This window comes from Melanotaenia boesemani, chromosome 7 (assembly GCF_017639745.1).
Source record: "Melanotaenia boesemani isolate fMelBoe1 chromosome 7, fMelBoe1.pri, whole genome shotgun sequence".
Taxonomy (NCBI): domain Eukaryota; kingdom Metazoa; phylum Chordata; class Actinopteri; order Atheriniformes; family Melanotaeniidae; genus Melanotaenia; species Melanotaenia boesemani.
Genome location: NC_055688.1, coordinates 24,022,036 through 24,045,720, shown reverse-complemented (window position 1 = coordinate 24,045,720; position 23,685 = coordinate 24,022,036). Strand labels below are relative to the sequence as shown.

The window sequence follows — 23,685 nt, the reverse complement described above, 5'->3', positions numbered from 1 at the left end:
AAAAGGGGATTTTAATGACTTCCTCTTTAGTGTTAGAATCATTTTTACTTCTGAGAAATGCATTTCAATCAGACGTAATAGAAACCAACCATACCATGTTTCCATCTCTGCTTCCAGATTGTTTTCCACCATTTGTGTCATCTTCTACAGTTCCTATTAAAAAACAACGATGGAATTATTGTGGGCATTTATTTATGTTGAAGTTTTATCTGAGTTGTAAAACCAATCAGAAAGATCCCTGACTAAATTTAATTTTATGCATTTATCTATTTTTTTTTTTTATAGTTCTTTTTTTAAAAAAAGGAAGCACATAGTGCCAATAGCTCAAATTAAAGAAGTAACAGTTGCATAAAATTATGAGAAAACGGCCAACAAATTATTAATCATAATTATTTGCACATATTACGATTGGGGCAGTCCTAATTTAAATAAATAGGTGTTATTTTTATCACGTTGTTAATTTGACTGGCCTCATCATCAGGTCAATATTTTAGTTTATTCCTCAGTTTGGTCTTTGACAAGTACAAGCTAAACGAATGACTTGAGGTCATTTATCAGTCTTATTGTATTTATCAAAAATGGGGGGAGGATCTATTTAACTTCAGTAGTTTTCAGCTTGTGCACTTATTGATTTAAACAAATTGTAATTAACGTATTAATCCTACAACACCTGAATGCAACCTCAGTGCAGGTGGCTCAGGGCGTGGCTTCATCCAAATATACAAGGACGTTCTGGCGCATGCGTGAGCCGGAAAAGTGCGTTTTAGAATGATTACCGGTAGCCAGCGGAGAGGCAGATTATGCAGCTCTACACAACTGTTGTTTTAATCCCCTGAGAGAGGAGATTTAGCAAGAAAAAACATTGGCTTTAAACCCAGCAGCCATATTGTATGGAAAATCGACGGAAAGACTTCTCTTTTCAGAATAAGTCGTCTTCTCACACACCTTTACTAAGACTTTTGGGAAGTTCAAATTTCTCTTTTACTGGCGGTGGGTTTTTGTTGCACAGCTAGCTTGCCAGCTGGCTGAGGAATCCTGAGACTGGGACTTGTTTTCCAGGCATTTCGCTCAGTGTTAAGGTTATATTTTTGTTTCACGAGCGTTAAAATAAACGCCTGACAATGAAGGACCGATTGGAGCAGCTGAAAGCGGTAAGTGATGTCCAAGAGATTTTGTTTCCCAACATTTTTCTCTTGTGCCACCCTGTCTCATTACATTCATATGGGCCTTTGGAAAACGTTTATTTTTACTTAAATCTGAAGTTACAAGTTAAAAACAGTTTTAACTGTTTCCACCTGACACACTAACTACGCAAACTATATGTATATATGTGTGTGCGCGCGTGAGATGCCGTAGTTTGAACGATGATTTGAAATGGGGTGTTGGGTAATGGTGATTCACTAATTGAGAAATATTGTCTCAATTAGCGAGAAAACACATCTTTTTATAGAGTGATTTAGAACCCTGTGTCAGGACATGTACATTATAGCCAATATAGTCATATTTGAAGTCAGCAGTCAAGTCCCACAAGTCATACTGAGAGATTAGATGTTATCAATATCAATTAGATATTGATTTTAATTGAGCTGAGCATTGGGGGTTTCCTAAGTAAAAATGGTACCAGGTGAATAATTTAGTTTTCATCTTCCTTTACATAAATATTATTAATTAATTTAACTATTTAAATAATTTAGAACAAGGTCAGAATTAGATTAATTCAAGAGTGGCAAGTTTTAATTTGGCTTATTTTAATATTTCAATGCCAGGTTAAAATCATTTGGCTCTAGGGCAGTGACATCTTTCATTTGTATTTACATTTGTTAGAGAAAATGACCAAACACAACTTCAAAATACAGATTGTATAATATTAATGACAAAAAAGTCATTTTCTATTTTAGTTGGCGTCATTTTTTAGAATGAGTATTAACACCTACTGTTATAGACAAGGTAGAAAATTGTAAAATATATACATAAAATAATTTGAAACCCCATTTTTCTTTGCCACAGGATAGAATTGCGTCCGTCAAAAAGAAGCTCTTATTTTAAGTCATTTGTTAGACGTTCACCTGCTGCTCCCTGGTTCCTACTCTAATCCAAGATGGGATGTGTTGCTATAGCTACCTGAAACTGTTGGCTAAATATTTGCAGTGTTTAAAAACTGGTAAACTGCAAGTATACCCCTCCGCCCCACCTCAGCCACATCCCCCAAACTGAGAGGAAATGCAAATAGCAACAGAAGTAGGCCATTGCAGTGTTAATAAAGCCAACAGTCCATTTATTTGTTGCTGTGAAGTTATGCTATTGTTCCAGTCAGGCTTACTCATGCTTTGGCTAATTTTACCAATCTTTACTCTTCAGTTTATCACTGTATCTTATCCACACTCACCTTCCACCCTTAGTTTCCTTTCTAATATTTAACTTGTTAGCAGTAATCTAGGCTGTTTATATGTAGGCATATGTTCTTGTTACTGTTTGCTCAAGCGACTACTAGCATGATCAAATCACCTGACATTCGGTACGCCTGGAGAGAGTTTTGTAACTGGAAACTTTGAATAGGAATTTATTGCAGTTATATGTGATATATTTTATGGCATGCGCCTGCTTATGTGTACTTGCTTATCCCATATTTAAAAAACAAAAGGTGGTTAGAAATTAAAGACTGAAGTTAATATGGAAGCAGCCCTGTGTTATACAGTCTTTCTGTTCCCTTTTTTATTACAGTGTTTTCAAATGTACTTTCAGTCAAAGCCAAATCTTTTTTCAGTTCTGTGTGAACAGTCATTTCCCCCCTCTCTGTTGTTACTCTGCTTCTTCACCTGGATCACAATGGAGCTGAATTGTAACTGCAATGACATTGCTTCTTCTGCTCCATATGGATTTTTGTCTGATTTCATCTTTGCATTCACATGAATCCTCACTGAGTATTTTGGCCTTTTTTAACCTGTAAAATGTCAGTCTGGTTCATGTTCTGCTGTGATAACATGATTTTCTGGATCATCATTGAGAATTTTCTAATGATAAGGGCTGAAACTGGCCCTAATGTTGATTTAAAGTCTTTTTTTTTTAAATGTGGGGGTTAATTGTATGAAGCAATTAAACGTATTGTTCTGTATTAAGGCTGCATGGTGGTGTGGTGGTTAGCACTGTTTCCTCACAGCAAAAATGTCACTGGTTCAAGCCTTGGCTTGGGGGGGTTCAAACAGGGCCCCATGCATGATTTTCTCTGGATCCTCTCACATGTTCAAAGACATGCATGTCAAGTTGTCACCTGGTAAGGCTCCAGCTTCCCTGGAACAAGCACTATACAAACTGGATGGATTTTCTATTATATAATAAAAAAAAAATCTTTTAAGGTACAAACTATGTAGTAATATTAATTCTCATGAGTTTGCGTTTTGTATTTGTTTTGTTCTGACAGCACTTTGGGTTGCAGTTGTGCTTGAAAAGTGTACGTAAACTCAGCCAAGCTTAATTGATTGCTTGTCCCATCGGCTCTCCAAAGGAATTCTGTTTACCAGAATAATAACAAGAAATGCTTGAAATTAAACATGAATAGAAACAACTGATGTATACTCTTATTAATCAGCAGATTGAATAATCTTGTAACCTTTTGAGTGCCATTTATGTAATTTAAAAAGAAGTCAATCCCAAACTGAACATCTGTTTTGATTTATTTACTTTTTGTTTTAAATTGATATTTTAGTCAGTTACCTTTCCCAACAGACACTGACCATAATGTGACACGGTGCTTAACTACAACCCTTAAGGATTTACACTTTCGATGTTTAAAATTGTAAACTACATCTTTAAAAATGACCAGGACCACTGGGTTAATATCATATGGAGCACTCAAGAATTATGGCAGGTGAGGCTGAAACAGTCCGGAATGTTGATGCCACCAAACAAGAGACCAAAAAGTCTGCATGTATATTAAATACCTACCACCACAAAACAGTTAAGATTTAACAATAACACTATTAATTTTATAATAATATTTATAATGAGTCTTGATTAGAGAAGAAAACATAAGTTTAACAGGATATTCCAGAAATGTTCCTAAAAGTCTGAACATATCAAAATTATTAATGCACTATATAGGACTCATTCCACTTTACTACCTCATCTGGAAGTCTCCATGGCACAAGTATACTACTGGTTTGTTTTAAAGCTTGTATTTCACTACTATGAATTCAAAGCAGTCTTTATTGAGTAAGAGGATTGGAAATGTTGTATCTCTGCTTAAGCTTTGAATGAATGAACATTTGTTGACCCAATCCCAACACAGCTGTAGGCTATCATGTGACTATGGGTTGTCCTTCAAGCCTCTTTGTTATCATCATCAGAAAATTCCTTATGACTATACTGATTAATTAAAAATGTTAAACATTTTAACAATGAGAACATTGTCTTGTCAGTATGTTGCCCTCTACTAAAGCTCTGCTGCCACAAACATTGTTTTAAACCAGTAAGACTTTCTTCACATTAAGTATTTTTCCATCCTTTGTTTTAGTAGCAGACTATATTATGTCATTTATGATCTTCAGAGACAAAGTCTGACAGTTTGTCACGTCCTGGTTTCTCAAAGATGACGGTCATGGGAAAGCTACGTCAGAGTGTTTAACATGGGTCATGATTGCATCTGAGCTGACTGGATTGTGTATACAAGGTTGTGTTTAAAGATAATGACATCATTCTCAGTGGCCTTTATTCTTTCATTCCTCACTTTACTGTGTTATACATTTAACTCCCCTCCAGAAAAAAAAATATAGAAAACCATTTCAAAATCGCATTTTTATCTGTAGAAGCGGACTGGATGTGATTCTGGTTATTATGCTAAAAGTGCAAAAAAAAGATGCACATGAAAAACTTGAAAGCAGTATCTGTGTCCAGAAATCAGAAACCTGCCACTCGAAAATATTTATAAACCTTGTTGCAACCAGTTTGTCGGAACGATTGTCTTCACACTTAACTAAAGCTGCTGCCTGTATCACTGTGCAGAGCTTAATGTGCATATGCACTGTGCAAGGCTTGAGAAATTCAGTACATTTATAATAGATCAACACTAATTATTGTTAGCTTGACCAAAACTGGTTAAATACAAAAAATAAACATAAAATGTTTTTGTGACTGACAACTTTCAAATAACTTGTCAATGTTAGTGTAAGTGCAGTGTTAGTCCATGTAAGTGCAGTGGGGAAAAAGTATTAAAACGTTGTATCCTTTTCTTGCAGTCGTTAGCATTACAGCAGCGGACGTAATGAATGAACCAACCTGCTCATGTATACAGGGACAAAAGCTGGACTAATAAAAGGCCAAGTAGTGCTATAACCGTAGCTCAACTTGATGTGCATGTAAAAATACTCTTTGTAAACATAATAGTAGTTAGCTGTCATTTAATAATTATTATTCAGTTTAATAATGGAGTCAAGTGCTTTTTATTTTAGAAATTAAATTCTTAAATAGGAAAATATACAACAAATTAGAGGAGTATTTTAGGACAATAGTTCGTGACATTCAGCCATGTGCTGTGTGGGGAGTCAGACTACATTGTTTTCTCTTTTATCTCATTCATTTGAATGAGTGAGTCTTTGTGAGCCAGCATGTAACATTGCTTGGATGTAAAAGTTTTCCACAGATGACATTTTAACCCTTTTTTACTAAAATAGTTACATTGCTGGTTCATGGCTGGTGCTAGAACCAGTTCTAAGTTGGTTCTAGTTAGGAAATGTTTTGAGTTTCCTCTATTAAAGAGCCACAGCAGAGTAGTGTGATTACAACATTTTTAATTTCTCTTGCAGTACTTGCTAGATCCTCAATGTAGTATATTCAGAATTTTTTGCAGAGGATCATAGTGCAGTATTTTACAGTGTTTGGCTCACTTTCTCTGCAAAAGTCTGTCTTTATGTTACCAGTATAGTTTTAAAAACATTTGTTTAAACAGCATGAGGTGTTTGTAAATGCTCGTGACAATGTTCATTAGCAAGTCCAAATACTGACCAGTGCTAAGAAACACTCAAGGCCAGCTCACTTGATTAAAACACTTGAAGATGTTAATAAACTTTAGCAACAGACACTTGCGGCACGGACAGCATTTTGGCATAATTTCACAAACATAACTGAAAGTATTAAACATTGAACAGCAGGAAAATACATTTTACTAGGCTAATTTTAATGGGTTTCTGAAATTTAGCATCAAAAAGTTAAACTGGTTCCAGATTGTAAAACACGCCATTCACATTATTTTAGTATGTTTGGTTGGTCTCCAGAATCCAGACCCTGACATGAGCTGTTTTTTGCTCTGGCCTTGTACTGCTGCAGCACTTCTTTTATGGTGCTAAAGGCAGAGCTTTGGTGGTAGAAATAGAAAGAACTACTTTTAAGTTAGACTGTGGCTCTAGAAAGACCCAAACTTGAGTTCCTCTTCCTGGTAATATTCATCAGCATCAAATGGTGTTATTTTCTTTTTAGGGCAAGAACACCCCTGACTAATGTTTATGGGTACTGGCCAAGGCTACATCTGTGTTTTGCAATTATTTGTCTGTATGTTTAGATTGAAATCCCTCTAGCTGAGCAGGATATGTTCAGACAGAATAAAATAAGGTTGTGAAAATTAATTTATAATTGAAAATTTTAAACTCAGTTTTGGGAGATGTTGTTTTCCAGCCACAAGCAGAACCTTTGCTTTCCCTATATAATGAGGTGGGTTACAGGTTTAATTTAGTATAAAGAACATATTCGTTAATGTAACAGATTTAAACAAAGGTAATGAACATTTAGAGTAACTGGTATCTGAACAGAGACTTTTCTCTAAATGCATGTTTTAGAGCTTAAAGTAGAACAAGTTAAGAGCTGTGCTTGGATTATATTTGAGAGAAGCAACATATCTCTACGACTATATACCAAACTGCAGTTTGCATCAAAATAACATTGAGGCTAAAAAAAAAAAAACATATGTATGGTTTGTGGGTGAACTTTCTTTTGAAGAGAGAAGGTAAATTTGGTGACCACCTCTAATGCCATTTGCCTTACTTCTTTGTAGGCATCACATGTTGTTGATGGGAATTATGTAAGATGACATATGGAGCTTCATATGCAAAATAAGTATAATGGGCTTTTGCAGCCAGTGTCTTAACTGGCATATGAGCAGCCTAATGCCATTTCATAATCTTTGCACCCAGCTGACCAAATGTTCAGCATTGTGTAAAAGATTCTGATTGCACAATGTTTAGCATGAGATTATTATTTTATTTATTTATTTGTTCAGAGAAAATCCAATTTGCCTCTGCAGGGTTTGCTGACACGCTTACACAAAGGCTCACCCTGATGTATTCTGATTTGTTCACAACTTTCATGTTAAAATCTCAGTTAATGTTACTGAATTTCTACTGGCCACATGTGACTTTGTGAATGATTGAAAACCATTTAAAAGAATGTCACTACTCCTTTTTTTTTTTTTTTTTTTTTTTTTCTAGCACCAGAAGCAGAGGTTTATGAGAAAAAATGTGATCCAACGATTTGTTTCTTTATCTTCTGACAGTAAATGTTGAGTCATTGGGTGAGCTGTGAGTAAAGTGATTTTAGAAAAAAAAATGTTCCTTATGAGTTGGTCAAAGTCACTCCCCCTGAAAGTTTTCATCAGTATTAAGCCATTTTTTTTTACGTTGAAACTAGTTTGTGTGGCCTTTGGCTGTTTGGTTTGTTGCACACATCGGTCCCTTTCCTTCTGTTTTTGCTGAATGAGAGACAGTGGAAGGAAGTGAGTGCTTGTTCTTATCTCACTACTGCAGAAACACTGTGAGGGAGAATAATATGTGAACTCAAGTGTCAAGTTTGAATAACCCTAAGAGCAATTCAGAAATGAGCAATTTGCCAGTGTTTGTCCAGGAAACTCTGTGCTTACAGCTGTTAGTTACAGCAGCACGAACCAAATAGTCATGTCTATATTTGCAATTCAAATTTTAGAGGAGTAGAAGGTTCAAGACTAAAGCAGAGGCCAAAACTCTCAAACTCAGTAGTGCCGATAAAAGTTACTATTTTAACTGTGTGGGTAAAGCTGCTCCAGCTCAGATTAGAGAGGATTGAGTTGTCATGTCTCTAATTCTCAAATAGATGATTAATTTTCTGTCAACCAACCATTGCAGCTTTAACTCTGTTTTGACTAACAAAATAACAGAATGTCTCCATTTGCAAGGAAAAGATTAATAATAATTACAACGCTAGTATAGAGACTGCCTCTATATTATATTGATGTTTTCACATACTATCCACTGAGACTGATACTGAGTTGGTTGATACTAGAGTGGGGAAAACAACAGCTGTAACAGCTGACTTTTTCCATGCCTTGACTTTGACCTGCTGCACACCTGACTGTCACACCTGAGGAGTCCAGACTTCAGACTCTGTCATACTTTACAGACACAAGCTGATACGCGTGGAGACTGTGGTCGGCTGGTTAGGCTCAACTTCAGTGGTGTGAATGAAAACATATTTACTTAGAAAGCAGAAGTCATTTAAAAGGAGGGAACAAAAAGAGTTTACGCTCTTCACGAAGGATGCGTCTTTACTTTGGACCTTTTAGCTTAAGAAGCCTTTTAGCGATTTGTATAGCACATTTCATGTACAAGACAATTAAAAGTGCTTTACATAAAACATTAAAAGTATCACAGCAGGGTCCAGGAAGCAGTAAAAAGTGCATTAAAAACAAACTTTAAAAAGAGATTAAAAAAATTAAAGCACAATAAAGCCCCAATAAGATAGATAAAATGCATGAAATCAACTTACAGTGTGAGGATTCGAGAGTTGTTTTGATAAAAGGTAGCAAATAAAGTTTTTAGCCCTGATTTAAAACTGTTGAGAGTTTTAGCATGTTTAGTTCTGACTCTGGGAACAGGAAATAGACCTGACCCTGAGCGATCTGGTTGGTTCATAATGAACCAAAAGATCCTGAATATGTTTTGGTCCTAAACCATTCAGTGCTTCGTAAACTAAAATTTTGAAGCCAGTACTTTGACAGACAGGAAGCCAGTGTAAAGATCTGAGGACTGGAGTTATATGATCTACTTTCCTGTCCTTGATGAAGACTCGAGCTCAGATAGAGTTCCTGGAGTTGACCCTGTTCCTCCCATGTCAATTTCCTGTCATATTTTTACCGATTTGCTCGTTTTAACATATTTATTGACACCAGCAGAGTGACACGTTTTAATAAATTTATTGGGTGTAGGCCGATAAGAGTCAGACCAGTATTTCTGGTATCACGTTGACTAACCAGGAGGCCATCTAACTGGTGCACTGTAATCTTCAGTGGAAGCTTAAGATTCTCTAAATCATGTTCAGATTGTACAGTGTATTTTTCTTGAGGGCGTTAAAATTGTCAGATAAATAGATTATAGAATATTACAGAAGCAAAATATTTGCCTCTAAGAATTAAGATTTATCTTAATTATATTTCTGAGTGAGGCCAATTTTTAGTTAGTAAATTGCTTTAATTTTTAAGTGTAGTGCCACATTAGTATGGTAACGTGTAAAAAGTTGGACACTTTTAACATATTTGGTAATGTTCTGGTACAGCAGCTTAGAGCTGGCATAAACCCCTGAGCCAAGGTAAGGTAAGACCCTTACCCCTCAAATAAATTTCCTTCCATATGCTTTGATCATAAAATAATTCAGTTTTAGCTCTCAGATGTATTTTTTTTTAATAACACAAATTCTTGTCTTTTCTGAACCAGTTTACATTAGAACTGTCTTTTTAATGCAAATTAAAACAGAAAATGTGGGCGGCAGGTAACCAAATGTAGTGGAATATGTTGCACTAAAACTCTGCTTTGACTTATTCTCCTGTAGGTTGGCTTTACTGGTTAATGCTGATTTGAGACACAAATGCATATCTTACATTTCTCTTATTTTATTAAAAAAAACATTATTTATTTTTCAGTAATTACAGTAGGCTGGCCAAAGGAGAAGGGAGGAAAAAAGACAATGTTATCTGATGTTATGTTTGGTTGACGTCTAGCTTGAACTGAATCAGCCTGATGTCATTTGGATGTGTAATGTCCAAATATTCATTTCTATCCAGAATTACTTTGCTGTCTCACCAAGATCTTGAATAATGATGGAAGGGTCACACTGCTGCATGTGTCCGCCAATACATCTAAAAGATTCTTCGTGTATTTAAGGTCTGGACTCTGGTAGCCAGTCCATGTGTCATTCACAATTTGAGCCTGATGAATGCTGTCATTGTCATTTTGGAATAAGCCTACATCATCAGGGAAGGGAAAAAAAACTGATGGAAAATCTGCTCACTGAGAGTATGCAGATAGTCAGTAGACCTCATTATAATGTTGTTGAACCTAGACCTGAGCGCCTGAAGCAACCCCAGATCATTTGCTTAGTTAAAGCGAGCCGATGACTTATCTTTTCCGGCCAGATAGACTAAATATGCATGTGGCACTTACTCCAGGGGTTAGCTGACAGTAGATTGGAGGGTCCTTTGTTATCACCCTAAGAAGAGAAAAAATTAAAGTAGAAAAATGCTGGGATGAATATATACTTAATTAGTCTATGCATTTAACTCTGTGCCATCATATTTTGTGTTAGACTGGGTGCAGAAGTTTTGTAGAGATGCTGCTTTTTTAAAAATAAGTTGGGAAGTTATTCACACAAAACGGTTAAATAAAAAAATGGGGTTTATACAAAGAGTTAAGTATTCTGTATCATAAATAAATGTCTTTTATATCTATCCAAAGCAGCATTGAGCTGTTTTATTTGTGGCTACACATCCTTTCTCTGTACACATGACGTACATTTCTTAAAGAATAAGAAACTGATAAATAAATGAGCACTTTACATTACTGCTGTATAGACAGCGTTTTTATCTGGGAAAACACAAAGATTTCAGGACTTTCATTTTGATCTACTGATAGCACCCTGTAAAATTCAGTGAAATGCTTTTTAACATTTTACATGTTCTGTTTAGCTAGATGTGTTTAATAAATTCACCCACGTTTATTCTGTTAGACATGCGATCAAGATGATGATGAGGTGGAGATCGCTGTGGACAATGCGGCGTTCATGGACGAGTTTTTCTCTCAGGTAAGTATTATTGAATGTGTAATTGTGTGAAAATGAACTTGCTTTACTTGTGTTTATTAGCGCCTATATTTGAAATGTGTGATGTCTTTCAGATTGAGGACATCAGGGGCAGTATTGATAAAATTGATGAGAATGTGGCTGAAGTCAAAAAGCTTTACTCTGTCATCCTGTCTGCTCCTACATCAGATCAGAGTAAGACATCTCACTGCTACCAGCTTTTCCTCATTTACTTAGTTTTTCTCTTCTGGTCATATCAGTGTAGATATACTAGAATAAAGTCAGCTTGATTGGTATCAAAATGCCTGAGAATTGAATAGTTTAGATAAGTTGATTTGTATGCGCCATATATGCGGCTGTTTCACCTTGCATGTTCCTATAAAGCATGCTTCTCATTTTCAGAAACGCAGGATGATTTGGAGGCGATTACTAATGACATCAAGAAGATGGCCAACAATGCAAGAAACAAGCTCAAGAGTAAGTCCCCCCACCACCACCACACACTGCTTGTCGAAACAGATTAATGCCATTTCAATTTAATGTGTAATGATGTGTGATAAATTCAAGTTCAGGTCATAACTCAGTAACTTGCACTGCTTCCCAGCTATCGAGAGGAATCTGGAGTCAGAGCAGCAGGAGAGGGTGTCGGCCGACATGCGGATACGCAAATCACAGGTAGATTTCACCCTTCAAACCATCCAAGTAACATTTTAATGATGCAGACTTGTAGAATACTTTCTAAATGAATGATTTTGTAGAATTAAACTTTGATTCATTTTCTGGAATTCAGTTGGCTTTATCAGACTTATTATTTATTGAGTGTTTTCATATATAATGCCGCTCCTAACATAAAGCAAGAGAAATCTGAAAAAACTACAGATTTACACATGCTCAGTAGTCATAGACCATGCAAAGAAACCAAACTTTCTCTAGCAAGTGTGTAGACCTTAATAATACACCTGTGGCTGTCCTACTATTTCAGATGAAAAGATTTGCTCTAAAATGGCTCTAAAATCTATTTATTGCAGTTCAGACTGTCTATTGTGATGTGGATGTGGCACATGTTAATGTTACGATAATGGTACATTAGCCCTATTTCCTCATCATGAGCAGATTACGTCCAAAAGTGCAGCAGACAGCTCTGCTTCCTCCACCGTAGAGGGTGACATGGGAGTGCATTACTCCTGTCCCATCCCACTCCCACAGAAGAAAATCTAGTCCCGTCCTAATCCTGGGCCAAAGCAAAAGAAAAAAATCCTGTCCCGTCCCAGTCCCGATAAAATTACTCCCGATCCCATCCCCCTCCCATTTTTTAAAAATGTTTTTAGTCTTTAGGCAATACATTGAATTTGATTAAATGTTCTCAGCCTTCTTTTTTAGACCAGCTGCTAAGTGTTTCTAGCTTTTTTTAGAGGTCAATTACAATTATATATATAAAAAAAACAAGGGGGAACAACAATAAAACAGCACATGGTTCACAGCATGTATACCAAAGTTAAATAAAACCAAACAGCACATATAAAGTTGTATTTCACTCATTTCTAAATGTCATTAACTAAACATGTTTTACAAACGCCATAGTGTGTTAAAAACCGCCGCACTTGACTCTCGTGAAGTTCATAAATATGTCCACCTTTTCTAACCAGTTCTGCCAACCTAATAGACTCGTCATTACTTCTAACTTTGCGTTGTAAATCATTTTTTGCCGTATCGGTTTCACAGTGGGTGTTTGCTGACTCCATTCCTTTTCTTATTTTAATTCTGGCAGGGAAGCAGCGGCTGGGAGGCAGTGTTGGCTTCTGGGTAGTGTAGTTCTTTTTATACTTGGTGTAGTGTAGGTTTATTGAGCAAAAACTAAAAAATGGTGGCGCTTTCTTTTTTTTTTTTTTTTTTTTTTTTTTTTTTTTTTTTGTTCCCACTCCCGTCTGCTCCCGTTAACTTTTTATCCTGTACCGTCCCAATCACGTGATTAATAGTAACATTGACTCCCATCCCGTGACCCATGGGATTCCTGAAAAAATGTCAGCCTCTACTCCACCACACTGCGGCTGCATCATACTACTACAGTAACCCAAAAGGGACAAACCACAGGACAGCTCCACAGCAAAGACCCAGCAGCGTTTTGTCACTGCTTGGTTGAAATTTTCAGTTTAAGCTGTTGGATGTCAGTATATCCCACAAAGAGTGTCTTTTAAACTGACTAGTTATTTGCAACATGACAAAAATGTGTTTTTCATTCACTTTGAAGAAGCTTGACATTTTACAGAGATGGCTCTCTGTCTTTAAACTGTCACTAGCTGTGTGCTAATTGATTGTTGCTGTGTGCCAGCATGCAGTGTTGTCCAGGAAGTTTGTGGAAGTGATGACAAAGTATAATGAAGCTCAGGTGGACTTCAGGGAGAGAAGCAAAGGGCGAATTCAGAGACAACTTGAGATCAGTAAGTTATCACTATATACTGAAACCAAGACATATGACGGTCCCATGGTCTTCTGTGTCAGAGTTTTAATCCTTTTCCTTTCTAGCTGGAAAAGCAACAACCGATGAAGAACTGGAGGAGATGTTGGAGAGTGGAAATGCTGCTGTGTTTACTGCAGGGGTAAGAGTGTATGTGTGTGTTTCTGTGATTTTCACTGTTTTATCAGTAGCATACTAATATGTAAATTTAAAGTTGTAATTTGCTCCATAAAACTGAAATAGCTTTCATCTGCTAATTAGTTGTTTTTTTTATCTGGTTGGGTAAAGGTTATTTTTCTAGTATCTTTCTGAGTTACACTTTTACATACTTAACAAATGAGAGAATGTCTTAAAAGTAAGATATTTTGGACTTTGTAGATCACAACTAGAATGGCTCAAGCTGTGCAGGAAACATGCCACAGTGTTGCTTTGTGTACTATTTGTCATTCAATTCAGAAAGATGCTGATAAATGATAAACTTATTTGCAAGTTTGTGCTCAAATTGAAAAAAACATGTTTGTCACCACAAATGGGGAAAAAATGCTTGCACAATGGCACACAGCTTAAAGTGATATTTTTAAAAGTTAACCTGATGTATTCTTCATATAAATAAGTTTCTGTAGCTTGCTGTCATGTTTGAAAAACTGTCTTCAAATAGTTTACGAATACACATCTTGTATTAAAGGGGTTCCCTTGATTTACGCTCGATTGGATGTAATGTTTTCATTGTACACTCTATAACTTCTTAATAATTGATTCTGGTATTTGAAAGCATTTTCAGTGGTGCTTTAAAGTTTATGAACTCTTTAAGCTTTTGGTCCTAAATGTAGTTGAGACCCCCCCAAAAAATGAAAAATGTTGGTTAAAAGTTTACTTTGTGCTTTAATTGAGGAGATAATTTAAGCACAAATTAATATAACACATCTATGAACCCCTTTGACTATAAATTAAATTAAAGTTTTTGTTAGAACAATTTGTTTTACTCCAAAACTGGAGATCTGTCAAGGCCTGAGGTTTGTAAAAAATTTGTCAAAATTTATCAAGAGTAGATGTGAAGGAGGTTTTTATAGTTTTACATGATGAGTTGTTGATGATTATCAGGCTGGTTGGATTAATATCGGTTGTCCTCTGAAAGACTGGTTGGTTGTCTAATAAAGATCTCGGCATAAACAAACAAGAACAGAAACCTCAAGATGAGTACTGTAAACATATCTGCTCCCATCTTTCTTTCATTATCCCAACCAGTTTGACTGCTACAGGTGATAAATTTTCGATGTGATTCAACTTTAAATCTTAAATTGAGATAGATGCCAGTGTTTGCATTGGCCCTGTATGATGATGGTAAACCTGTCTTCCCTGCAGATTGTGGATTCTGGGATCTCAAAACAAGCCCTGAGTGAGATTGAGGCCAGACATAAAGACATTGTTCGTCTGGAAAGTAGTATCAAGGAGCTGCATGATATGTTTGTAGACATTGCCATGCTGGTGGAGAGCCAGGTACACTCGTCTACACCCATCTGATCATAACTCATTCATTCACTCACTTATCCATTCTTTGAATTCATCCTGGAATCTTTTCCATTTGCAGTCATGCCTATGTCAGGCTCTTTTTCTCCTGATTTTCTCTCTTCCTGCTATTATTGTGGTCTGACGGTCAATCTGCGTCTGTCTGTTTCCTCTTTTTCCAGCTCCATGCTTTTCTTACATCTCTTCTGCCACTACCCACTCCAACTCATCCCCCAACATAATGGAACATAAATGCATTCAGTAAGATTGAAATAGTCTCATAGTTGCCATCAGAACACCAGACTTGTGTAATACATATATTGTTTAGCATTTGGTCACTGTATATATTAAAAAGAAACTTAAGTGTGACTACCTATGTTTTGCTGCCTACACCATGCATTCTGATGGAGAGGCTTGTTTGAGGTAAGGGGTGCACACTCTTGATGTCTGTTTTGTGTGATTTCATAGAAAACTTTTCTTACCCATTTTTTTTCCTAGTTTTGAGTTTGAAGTAATTGTTCTGACATAAAGTGTCAGTAATAATATATAAATTTTCAGTGATGTTTAAAAAAACAATCCCTCTTGGTGATTAACCCCCCATAACTTAAAATATTGGTCAGTCAGCTTGTGATGTATTTGAAGCCTGGTGCTTTGCTAGATAAGTGTTGCTGTGTATTTTACTGAGTGTTTTGTGTTTTTCAGGGTGACATAATTGACAACATAGAGCAGAATGTAACCCAGTCAGTGGACCATATAATAGAGGCAAAGGAACAGACCAAAAAAGCTGTAAGGTACCAGACCAAAGCACGCAAGGTAATGTCATTTTACCATATTTCACCCAAATTTCCTTATGTCCTTTTCTTATTTTTCTTTTTCTTTTCATGCTTTTATTTAGACACTGTTACACTTTAAGGTGTTTGACACATTCAGACCAAACACTCCTGCAGATCGCCCTCTTTCATCTCTGTCTACACGTTGCCATTCACAGACAAATGTTGCACTCTTTGTGCCTCGCTCTCTCTTTCTTTTGTTTTGCTTATTGCCTTTTGCTGCCTTTTGCTGCCTCTGACACCGTTCCCATCAGGGTGGGATGATTGACAGGATTGAGAGCAACATGGACCAGTCAGTGGGCTTTGTGGAGCGCGCCGTTGCAGACACAAAGAAAGCTGCAAAGTTTCAGCAAGAGGCTCGCCGTGTGAGTGACTGTTCAGAGACAGACTGGTTTCCCAAAAGCAAACACAATCCTGTTTTTCTATTGGCAAGCGGAACAAATATGAGCGGGTTACAATATGAAAAATGACAGATGATTGGGGTCAGATTCTGGTTCACAAACATGTGAATAGAGTCCATGTTATTTAGGACACCCTGAACTAATATGTATATGGCATCAAAGATTTCTTCTGCTTTCCCCTGTTTTGATTCATTGATTAGACCCCAGTCTGAGGACCCGACAGTTAACAACTGATAATTTAGGTTTCTAGGGTTTCCAGTGTAGCTTCTGGGCCAGTGTAGCTTCTGGGCCAAGACGTCCTGTTCCAGGAGGCAGATAAGCTGGAGTCATTGAATAGTCAGCAGTTTTGAGATTTATTTTGGCTAAGAAGTTATCTTTTGCTGTTCACACATTTACCAGTATGCAAAAATGTTATTGGTCAAAAGTATACAGACTACAAACAGACTTCAGAAAGCTACTGCATCTAAAAATGAGCATCTCTGATGTCTAAATATCTTCGTATTGAGGTTAAGCAGCAGCTAATGGTTGTACAGCCGTGAGAAAAATGTGCAACTAATTTCAATTCTAAGATTTTGTTCATCTGGGGCAAAATATCTTGGCCTTACCAGGACTTACCAGTATAACACAACCCTAAATGAAGAGCAACACACAGAATGTTAGCAGCTGCTTTATTTTATTTCATTTATGTTTTGTGTTTTGGATGTTGAGCAGCACTACATGAAACTTGCTGTGATATCGTTCACCACTACAAGGTCTGAGTGCAGCACAAAAATGGTGCTTTCAGCTCTTTATTTAAGACTTTGGCATAATTTGGTAATACGCAGTGCCTTCCAACTTAATACAAGCATGCTCCAATATCCTTAGATAACTTTGTAGGAAGAAACTCCATAGACCATCTACATCCTAAATACCACAATAACCATTTAGTCTGATTTTCCTGTCATTCCTTTAAGCATTGTAAATTAGATTTTATAAATAGGTGGACTTGTGTGGCTTGGAAATATGTTACCCATTTTTATTTTTTAAATATTTGTCATTTACTGAGACAATAGGATGAAATAGGGCAATGATGTCTGTGTGCATTTTCTGATTTAAAAAGAATTCTGAGCTAACATGAGTCTTGTCAAAGAAAAGAAAAGAAAAAATAGGATAGAAAAAAGCTCACTGATGCTGCCATGTTCCCACTCCAGTGGAACATTGAGCTAATTTGATACGGGACTAGTTGGAGTTAATCTGTAACAAAGAAATGCTTTTGGGAAACCTGGACAATTTGAAAGCCATCCCCTGTGATCCTGACCTGTGACCACCCCCAACCCTCCTTCCTGCTCTAAGCCTCCACCCTGTGCCTTGTGGATCCCTGTGTTTTAAAAACAGCCATGACGTTCCCACCGTCAGAAGCCAGATTCAAGACCAACCCATTTCCTTCCACTGAAACACCAACTCTCACACTCTGACAACTTTTCTCTCTTTTTTTCTGTTGCTTCTTCTTACTTTAAATGTTGTCGTTTTACATGACTACTACACTTTGTCTTTTATTCTGAGATGTTTCATTTCTTGTTGACATTTACATACAAGCACTGATAAGCAATTCTAATGAAACAGAGCTGAGTTAGTATGGAAATCAAACTGCAAAGATAGCCCATGATATGACACATTCTTTGTTTTCACCTAGATTTGTGAGAAATGATGTACAGACCTCTTCAAGTCGTAGATTCTATGGATGCACAGATATCAAACTAACTTCAGTATTGGTCCAGATTCAGCTTGCTGACTGCAGTCAGTCTGTCTGCAAACAGAATAATGGCAGCTGATAGCAGTGGACAATATTTTCTCTGGTGTGTCCTGGTTTCTTGAATTGACTTTGCCCTGAAGCTGATGAGGTTTATTTACACTTAATATTTATGACACAATAAAAAGAGAAAAAGTATGCACCTTGTAAACACTGAAAATTTATCTTGATGGTGTGTGTGTGTGTGTATAAATATATATATATATATATATATATATATAAAAAACAGATTTTTTGGGTGACAATGTCATTGTAAAGGGGTAGATGGATTTGTATGAATTAATTTAAAATATAAATATGGTATAATAAAGGGTTGAAATATTTTAAAACTGCTTAGTTATGTTTTAAAGCATATTTAATTGTTTCTTTAGCATTAAAAGAAAAAAAAATTACAAAATCTATCAGTCAAATGATTGTTTTCCACATCTGAACTGATCCAGAATTTTGCAATTAATGCAGCCCTAATAGATACCAAGACTGTTACATGTATTTGTAAATTAATGAAGAACTTTTTTTTTTTTTTAATTCTCAGATTAGGACCTGACCAGACTGTGTTCTTGCTTATTTCCTACAGAAAGTGGTGATAATAGTGGTGGTTGTGTTGATCTTGTTGGCAGTTCTAGCTCTCATAATTGGGTTGTCAGTAGGACTGACTAAGGGCCAGTGAGCTATTTCAGTAAGAAAGGAGGTAATGGTGAGTAACTGGAGCTAATATGTACTGTAGTTCCACAATAGGTGTGGGTATGGTGCATGCTTAGAAAAATAGATTTCTTCAGGCTGCATGACTGTTTTCTGTTTATCCAAGGAACTTACTTGAGGTGTGTTTGTGTGTTTGTGGATCTTGGGTGTGGGTTTTCTTGTTCCACCAATCTGCATCACTCACCTCTGGTTACTGCTGAACAAACAAAGCGGTGTTAGTGGAGACTTGGCCTCATTGTTTCAGCTGGTGTTTGGTCTGTGGAGTCATTCCAGTGCCCATGCTCTCTGTTAGTAACACCATCTTTCCCTTGTCTCTGTTTTCTCCCCTCTGTAGAAGACAATCATCATTGGTGTAGTCTGTGCTGTTATTGTCGTCATCATACTCATCATCATCCTTACCCAGACGCTATAGTAGGACTGCTTCTTGCTACCATCATCTGTGTATTCTTCATCCAGTCCATTCTGTTCTCCATCAGCAAAAGAAAACCTTATCCCGATCCTGCCAAATGGATAATGTAAGCTTTAACAACCTTCCAGTTAAAACAGTGACGAGGTGGTCTTACATCTACACAGTCTGTTTGACTTCTTTGGTTTTGGACATTTTGAGGATGTTCTGCTGCAAATGAGGAATTGGGGAACAACACCTATTGCACCTCTGTGGTGGCAAAAAAGGGAAATGAAAAATGACTCATCATTTCTTCACTCCAGTGTCGCCAAGCATTTCATTGTTCAACATTTGATGCCAAAGTTTCACCGTTTGTCATGCATTTGTTAAACTGTACAAGAATCACATGACCTCCCATATCATCAACCATTGCCTTTATGAGCCTGGACACCTTTTACAAATTTCAAAAACTACTGAATGTTCACTTCTCTGGGATCTCGTTGGTTTTGTGGAGTTCCTGCACTTTCACACTTGAGAAGATGTAATTAAACCCACATTTATGTATTTATCATATAGCAGAGTTGATGTTTGAGTCTTTTTAATCAAACCTGAAAGTGTCCCAGTTCTTCAGCTGGTGCGTGCTCTCATGATTCTGAAGCTTAGAGGACTGCAGTGGTTCTTGTGTAAAGCAGTTAAGCATCTTGTAGAAATTGAATCTTCTCAAATCTTTAATTTGTTTAGATACGACAGCTTCTTTCACCTGTTAATGTGCTATAAAAACATTTTTAACACCACAGAGTTTACAGAGAGGCTCGTAGTGACACTAGTGTCGCCTTTCCAATAAGTGCCAGAATAGTCTGTGTATTTATTTTACCTGATGTTAATGAGTCGCCTATGAAATGGCACATAAATGAACAGCAAAACCTACAGTGAGATGTTTCCTCCTTGTCTTGAGTGTGAGATGAATTGACTAGTATATTATCTGTCCTTATATTTCTAAACGCATGACTAAGTTATCAGTTTATTAGGCGTGACCCTGCAGTGATGCTCGTGACAATCATTACTGTGTTACATGCTTTGTCCAGAAATATTAGAAAAAATAACAATGAACTGGACAACTTAATAAACTGACTGCTGAGTGGCGTTGTAATTGATCGGATCATTTCAAGATAGAGGAGAACTGACACATTTCACAGGCTTTCAATCATGGCTTTAATAGTCAAATAAAGCAGGTGATTCTAGCTGTTCATAGCAGAAGAGATGCTGTTTACTAGAGTCTGTTTGTTGCTGTTCAATGTTGTGCAGGAGGGACTTAGAAAATGGGAGGTGTCCAGCACATTTGTTTTGGAAAAATGGTCTTCTGTCTTCAGTACAGGCAGAAGATTGAAGTGTTTGTACACTGTTTTTTTTTTTAAGTGTTTATTACTTTAAAAGAATTAAAGATTTGTGTTTTATAAAGACTGGCTGACTGTCCTCTTTGTGAGTCACAGAGTCTATATGTAACTGAATTCTGCCCTTTTTGATGACTACATGTTGTGGAGAAGCTGTGTGAATGTGTTTTATGGTTTATTAGTAGCTGCTGTCAGCAGATGGTTGACACTGCACATTCACCACTGTGTTACAAACAGCTTTTAATAACTGATGCAGAAGGGGAGGTAAGTTTTTTCACATTTTCTCTTTACACACAAATACACACCATAAACCCTTTGACCCTTTTGTTCTCCTTTCCTCAGAAATTTCCAAAAAACAAATATCCATAAATGCAAATCACTATTTTTGTGTTTGTAGCTTTGTGTTTTGACCCATGAAGTTAAGCCTGTTGTCTGACTGCTGGGTGTTTTTATATCTCCAGAAAAAGATGATGATTACTTTGTGCTGTGCCATCATTGGAATTGTTGGGTTCTCCTATCTCTACAGCTTCTTCTCATAAAAGATCGAACAGGTGAAACATCAACTCTTAACACTGCCTTTGTTTCTTGCAAACGTCAACGTTTAAACACAATTATTATCTGTCCTTGTTGTTTGTAGGGAAGCGGATATCTCCAAGAGAGAACATTTCCTGAGGTGTTGCCCCCCTTTTTTTTTTTTTTTTTTTGTTTAAGCCATCAGTTGAAGCTTGAAAATATAATAAAATATTAAAAGAAAACAAGAAAAATCATGTCCATCCTGTCCCTTTTCCTTTTGTTAATCCTTGCTGTATAGTGTTTGAGAATGTGTTATTAATGTGTAGATTTTTCTGAAGTCTGCCTATTATCAGACCAGATGGCTTAACACGTGATTCCTAATCTTAAAAGATCACTGGTCAACTATAGTGGAGCACCTCCTGGTGGTGCATTGAAGGAACAGTCATGTCCAGAAGTATTGAATAAAAAATGTCTTAGGATTAATTAAAACAGCAAAGCTCAAATTTTTATTTTATTTTTTCCCGTCCGGAGATATAAACTGAGAAAAAAAATGTCTCGTTAAGTAGTATGTTCTAATTTGTTTGTCATAAATAAAATTTGTGTGATTTTTTTTTTGTTGTTGTTTGGTCTGTATGAGTGAAACGCTTGTCGTTTCTGTAGATGCGGCTGTCGCTCTCACTGACTGTATGTCAATTCAGTAAAGCCTGTTATGTAATAAAACATTTCTGTGCATTGTACTAAGACCTGCGCCTGCCTCCTTTTTGTGTGTGTGTTTGTGGTTTATGCTTGATTCGCGTGGAGGGAAACATCCTGCGTTTCCCTCTATCAGATCACTGATCACATGAAGCTCCTGTACGTAAAGGCTACAGCCTACGTATGGTGATGGATCCCTCTTAAAGGCTTTCTGACCTCATTCTCCGTCTCGTTGTTGTTTGGGGGACCGGCCCATCAGCTCTACCTGGGGCGGGGTTTTGTAGAAGGGTGCCTTCGTTTTGCTGCACCGGACCTGGAGGAGATACACATGCACACACACGTATATTTATATATATAGATTGTGTGACACACCATATATATAAAGAGTCCACATATACTGATATAATTTGTGGTTGGGTGTTTTCAGTTGTGTGTTTTGCAGACACGTCATATTTTTTAATTTTTGCAAGTCTTTGTAATTATTTGCATTTAATTTGGGTATTTCTGTGCCCCTTGAAGAAATTTTATGTTTCCTTTAGTTTGTTTAGCATCTCTTCCCGTTACAAATGGGAAATTAAATGGCTTAATTAGGTTATTTTCTCTTTTATTACCATTCTTTAAGTATTGTCTCATTCTAATGTTTTGAACTCTCATGGGGACATTTTGCATCTTTGTCATTACGGATTTTTGTGATCATTTACATCTTTTCATGTATATCTGTTTAATTTAGGTTATTATGTGCCTATCTGGGATATAAAGAGAATACTATATGTCTGGATTTCCTTTTAGGATTGTTTGTGGATGCAATAATAAAATTGAACGTATTACATTTACTAAGATGCTTAAGAATTTAAGCATCTAACCTTAAGTTATTAAGCATGTCACTAAGAACTGCACTAAAGTAAATTTATATGATACTTGTGGTTTGGTTTTAACATAAAATACAAAGAAATCTATATGAATTAGAATCTGGTCCTTTACAGATAAACAAATTCAAAACTCCTAGAATCAATTTACAAAAAAGTTTTAAAAATTCTGGATAAAAAAAAACCTATATCTCATCAGTATATGTATATAGTATGTAGTATGTATACTGTATGTAGTAGTGGTATAATGTCTAAGTACAATTTACTGAGCTTTGAACATTTTAGAAACTCAAAAGTCTGCTGCATGATTTATAAAATATTACATGGTCTAGCTCCTCTAGCACTGAGCCAAATCATTCAACAAGGAACTACTGGATATTCCTCAACACACCACAAGAACAGTTAGAAGAGGTGACTATGTGTACCATTCAGAAAACACATCTTCTGTAAAACCATGTCGGTCAGGGGGCAGCTTGCTGTGGAATAGTTTACCATCTTTAGGTAAAGAAAGTTACAGTCCATCTGTATTCAAGAGAAACCTGAAAACATATTTAAGGTCCAATCAGGTGTGAAAAATGTGTAATCTGTAATGTATGAGTAACACAGTATAATCTGCCCCTTACAATTTCCATTATTTGTTTTACTGACTGGTTTAGTGGATTTTATAATGGGAGATGTGCAATAAATTAGCCAGTGGCTAAAATGTGACATTTTTACACATGATTGTTCATTAATGTGTACTGTTCTTGCAAACAAACAAACAAATAAATAATTTTATATTTCCATTGTAACAATAAAACATCTATGTATAAGGCATATGAGGGTAATAATGTATATTTTCAACAAAACTTACAAATCTGTCCATAGGTACCACTTTGACTGCTGGTATAAAAACAGTTCTGACCCATGGTCGTACATGACCGCTTCCTTTTGCTTTTATTTAATCATTCTTTTTGTTTTATTTAGTTTAATTTCATATTTGTTGTTTATGAACATTTTGTTCCTTGAGTGGATAGTGATGACTAAAATTTTCATCCTGTACTAGTTTACTAAATTAAGATAATTCAATTCT

The 23,685-nt window shown here is 36.3% G+C and overlaps 1 protein-coding gene and 1 long non-coding RNA gene across 7 annotated transcripts; one reads left to right on the top strand and one right to left on the bottom strand.

The window, feature by feature from the left end:
* The first annotated feature begins 758 nt into the window (after nucleotides 1-758).
* stx3a (syntaxin 3A) lies at nucleotides 759-21,791 on the top strand. Of its 6 annotated transcripts, XM_041991159.1 has the most exons (12): nucleotides 759-1,151; nucleotides 11,014-11,088; nucleotides 11,181-11,280; nucleotides 11,488-11,562; nucleotides 11,690-11,760; nucleotides 13,415-13,523; nucleotides 13,609-13,682; nucleotides 14,903-15,037; nucleotides 15,749-15,859; nucleotides 18,641-18,760; nucleotides 19,100-21,092; nucleotides 21,179-21,791. In XM_041991159.1, exons 1-10 carry the CDS (start codon nucleotides 1,122-1,124, stop codon nucleotides 18,731-18,733), a joined length of 873 nt encoding a protein of 290 aa, XP_041847093.1. In that variant the 5' UTR covers nucleotides 759-1,121; the 3' UTR covers nucleotides 18,734-18,760; nucleotides 19,100-21,092; nucleotides 21,179-21,791. The 6 variants fall into 6 exon arrangements, with proteins under 6 accessions (XP_041847093.1, XP_041847098.1, XP_041847095.1 ...); XM_041991164.1 differs by lacking the exon at nucleotides 18,641-18,760 and having other exon boundaries at nucleotides 15,749-15,837; XM_041991161.1 differs by lacking the exon at nucleotides 18,641-18,760.
* Nucleotides 17,985-19,251, bottom strand: LOC121643642. Its single transcript, XR_006011145.1, has 3 exons — nucleotides 19,165-19,251; nucleotides 18,950-19,093; nucleotides 17,985-18,063 (listed from the first exon to the last, which is right to left on the bottom strand). It is a non-coding gene; the product is annotated as an uncharacterized LOC121643642 (long non-coding RNA).
* Nucleotides 21,792-23,685: the final 1,894 nt, after the last annotated feature.

What these genes read in the sequence shown, in the direction of transcription:
- stx3a (XM_041991159.1), top strand. Translation starts at nt 1,122, where the DNA reads ATGAAGGACCGATTGGAGCAGCTGAAAGCG. An exon ending in TGCTCCTACATCAGATCAGA is followed by an intron (nt 11,281 to 11,487) that starts GTAAGACATCTC and finishes TCTCATTTTCAG; the next exon opens with AAACGCAGGATGATTTGGAG. An exon ending in TGCGGATACGCAAATCACAG is followed by an intron (nt 11,761 to 13,414) that starts GTAGATTTCACC and finishes GCTGTGTGCCAG; the next exon opens with CATGCAGTGTTGTCCAGGAA.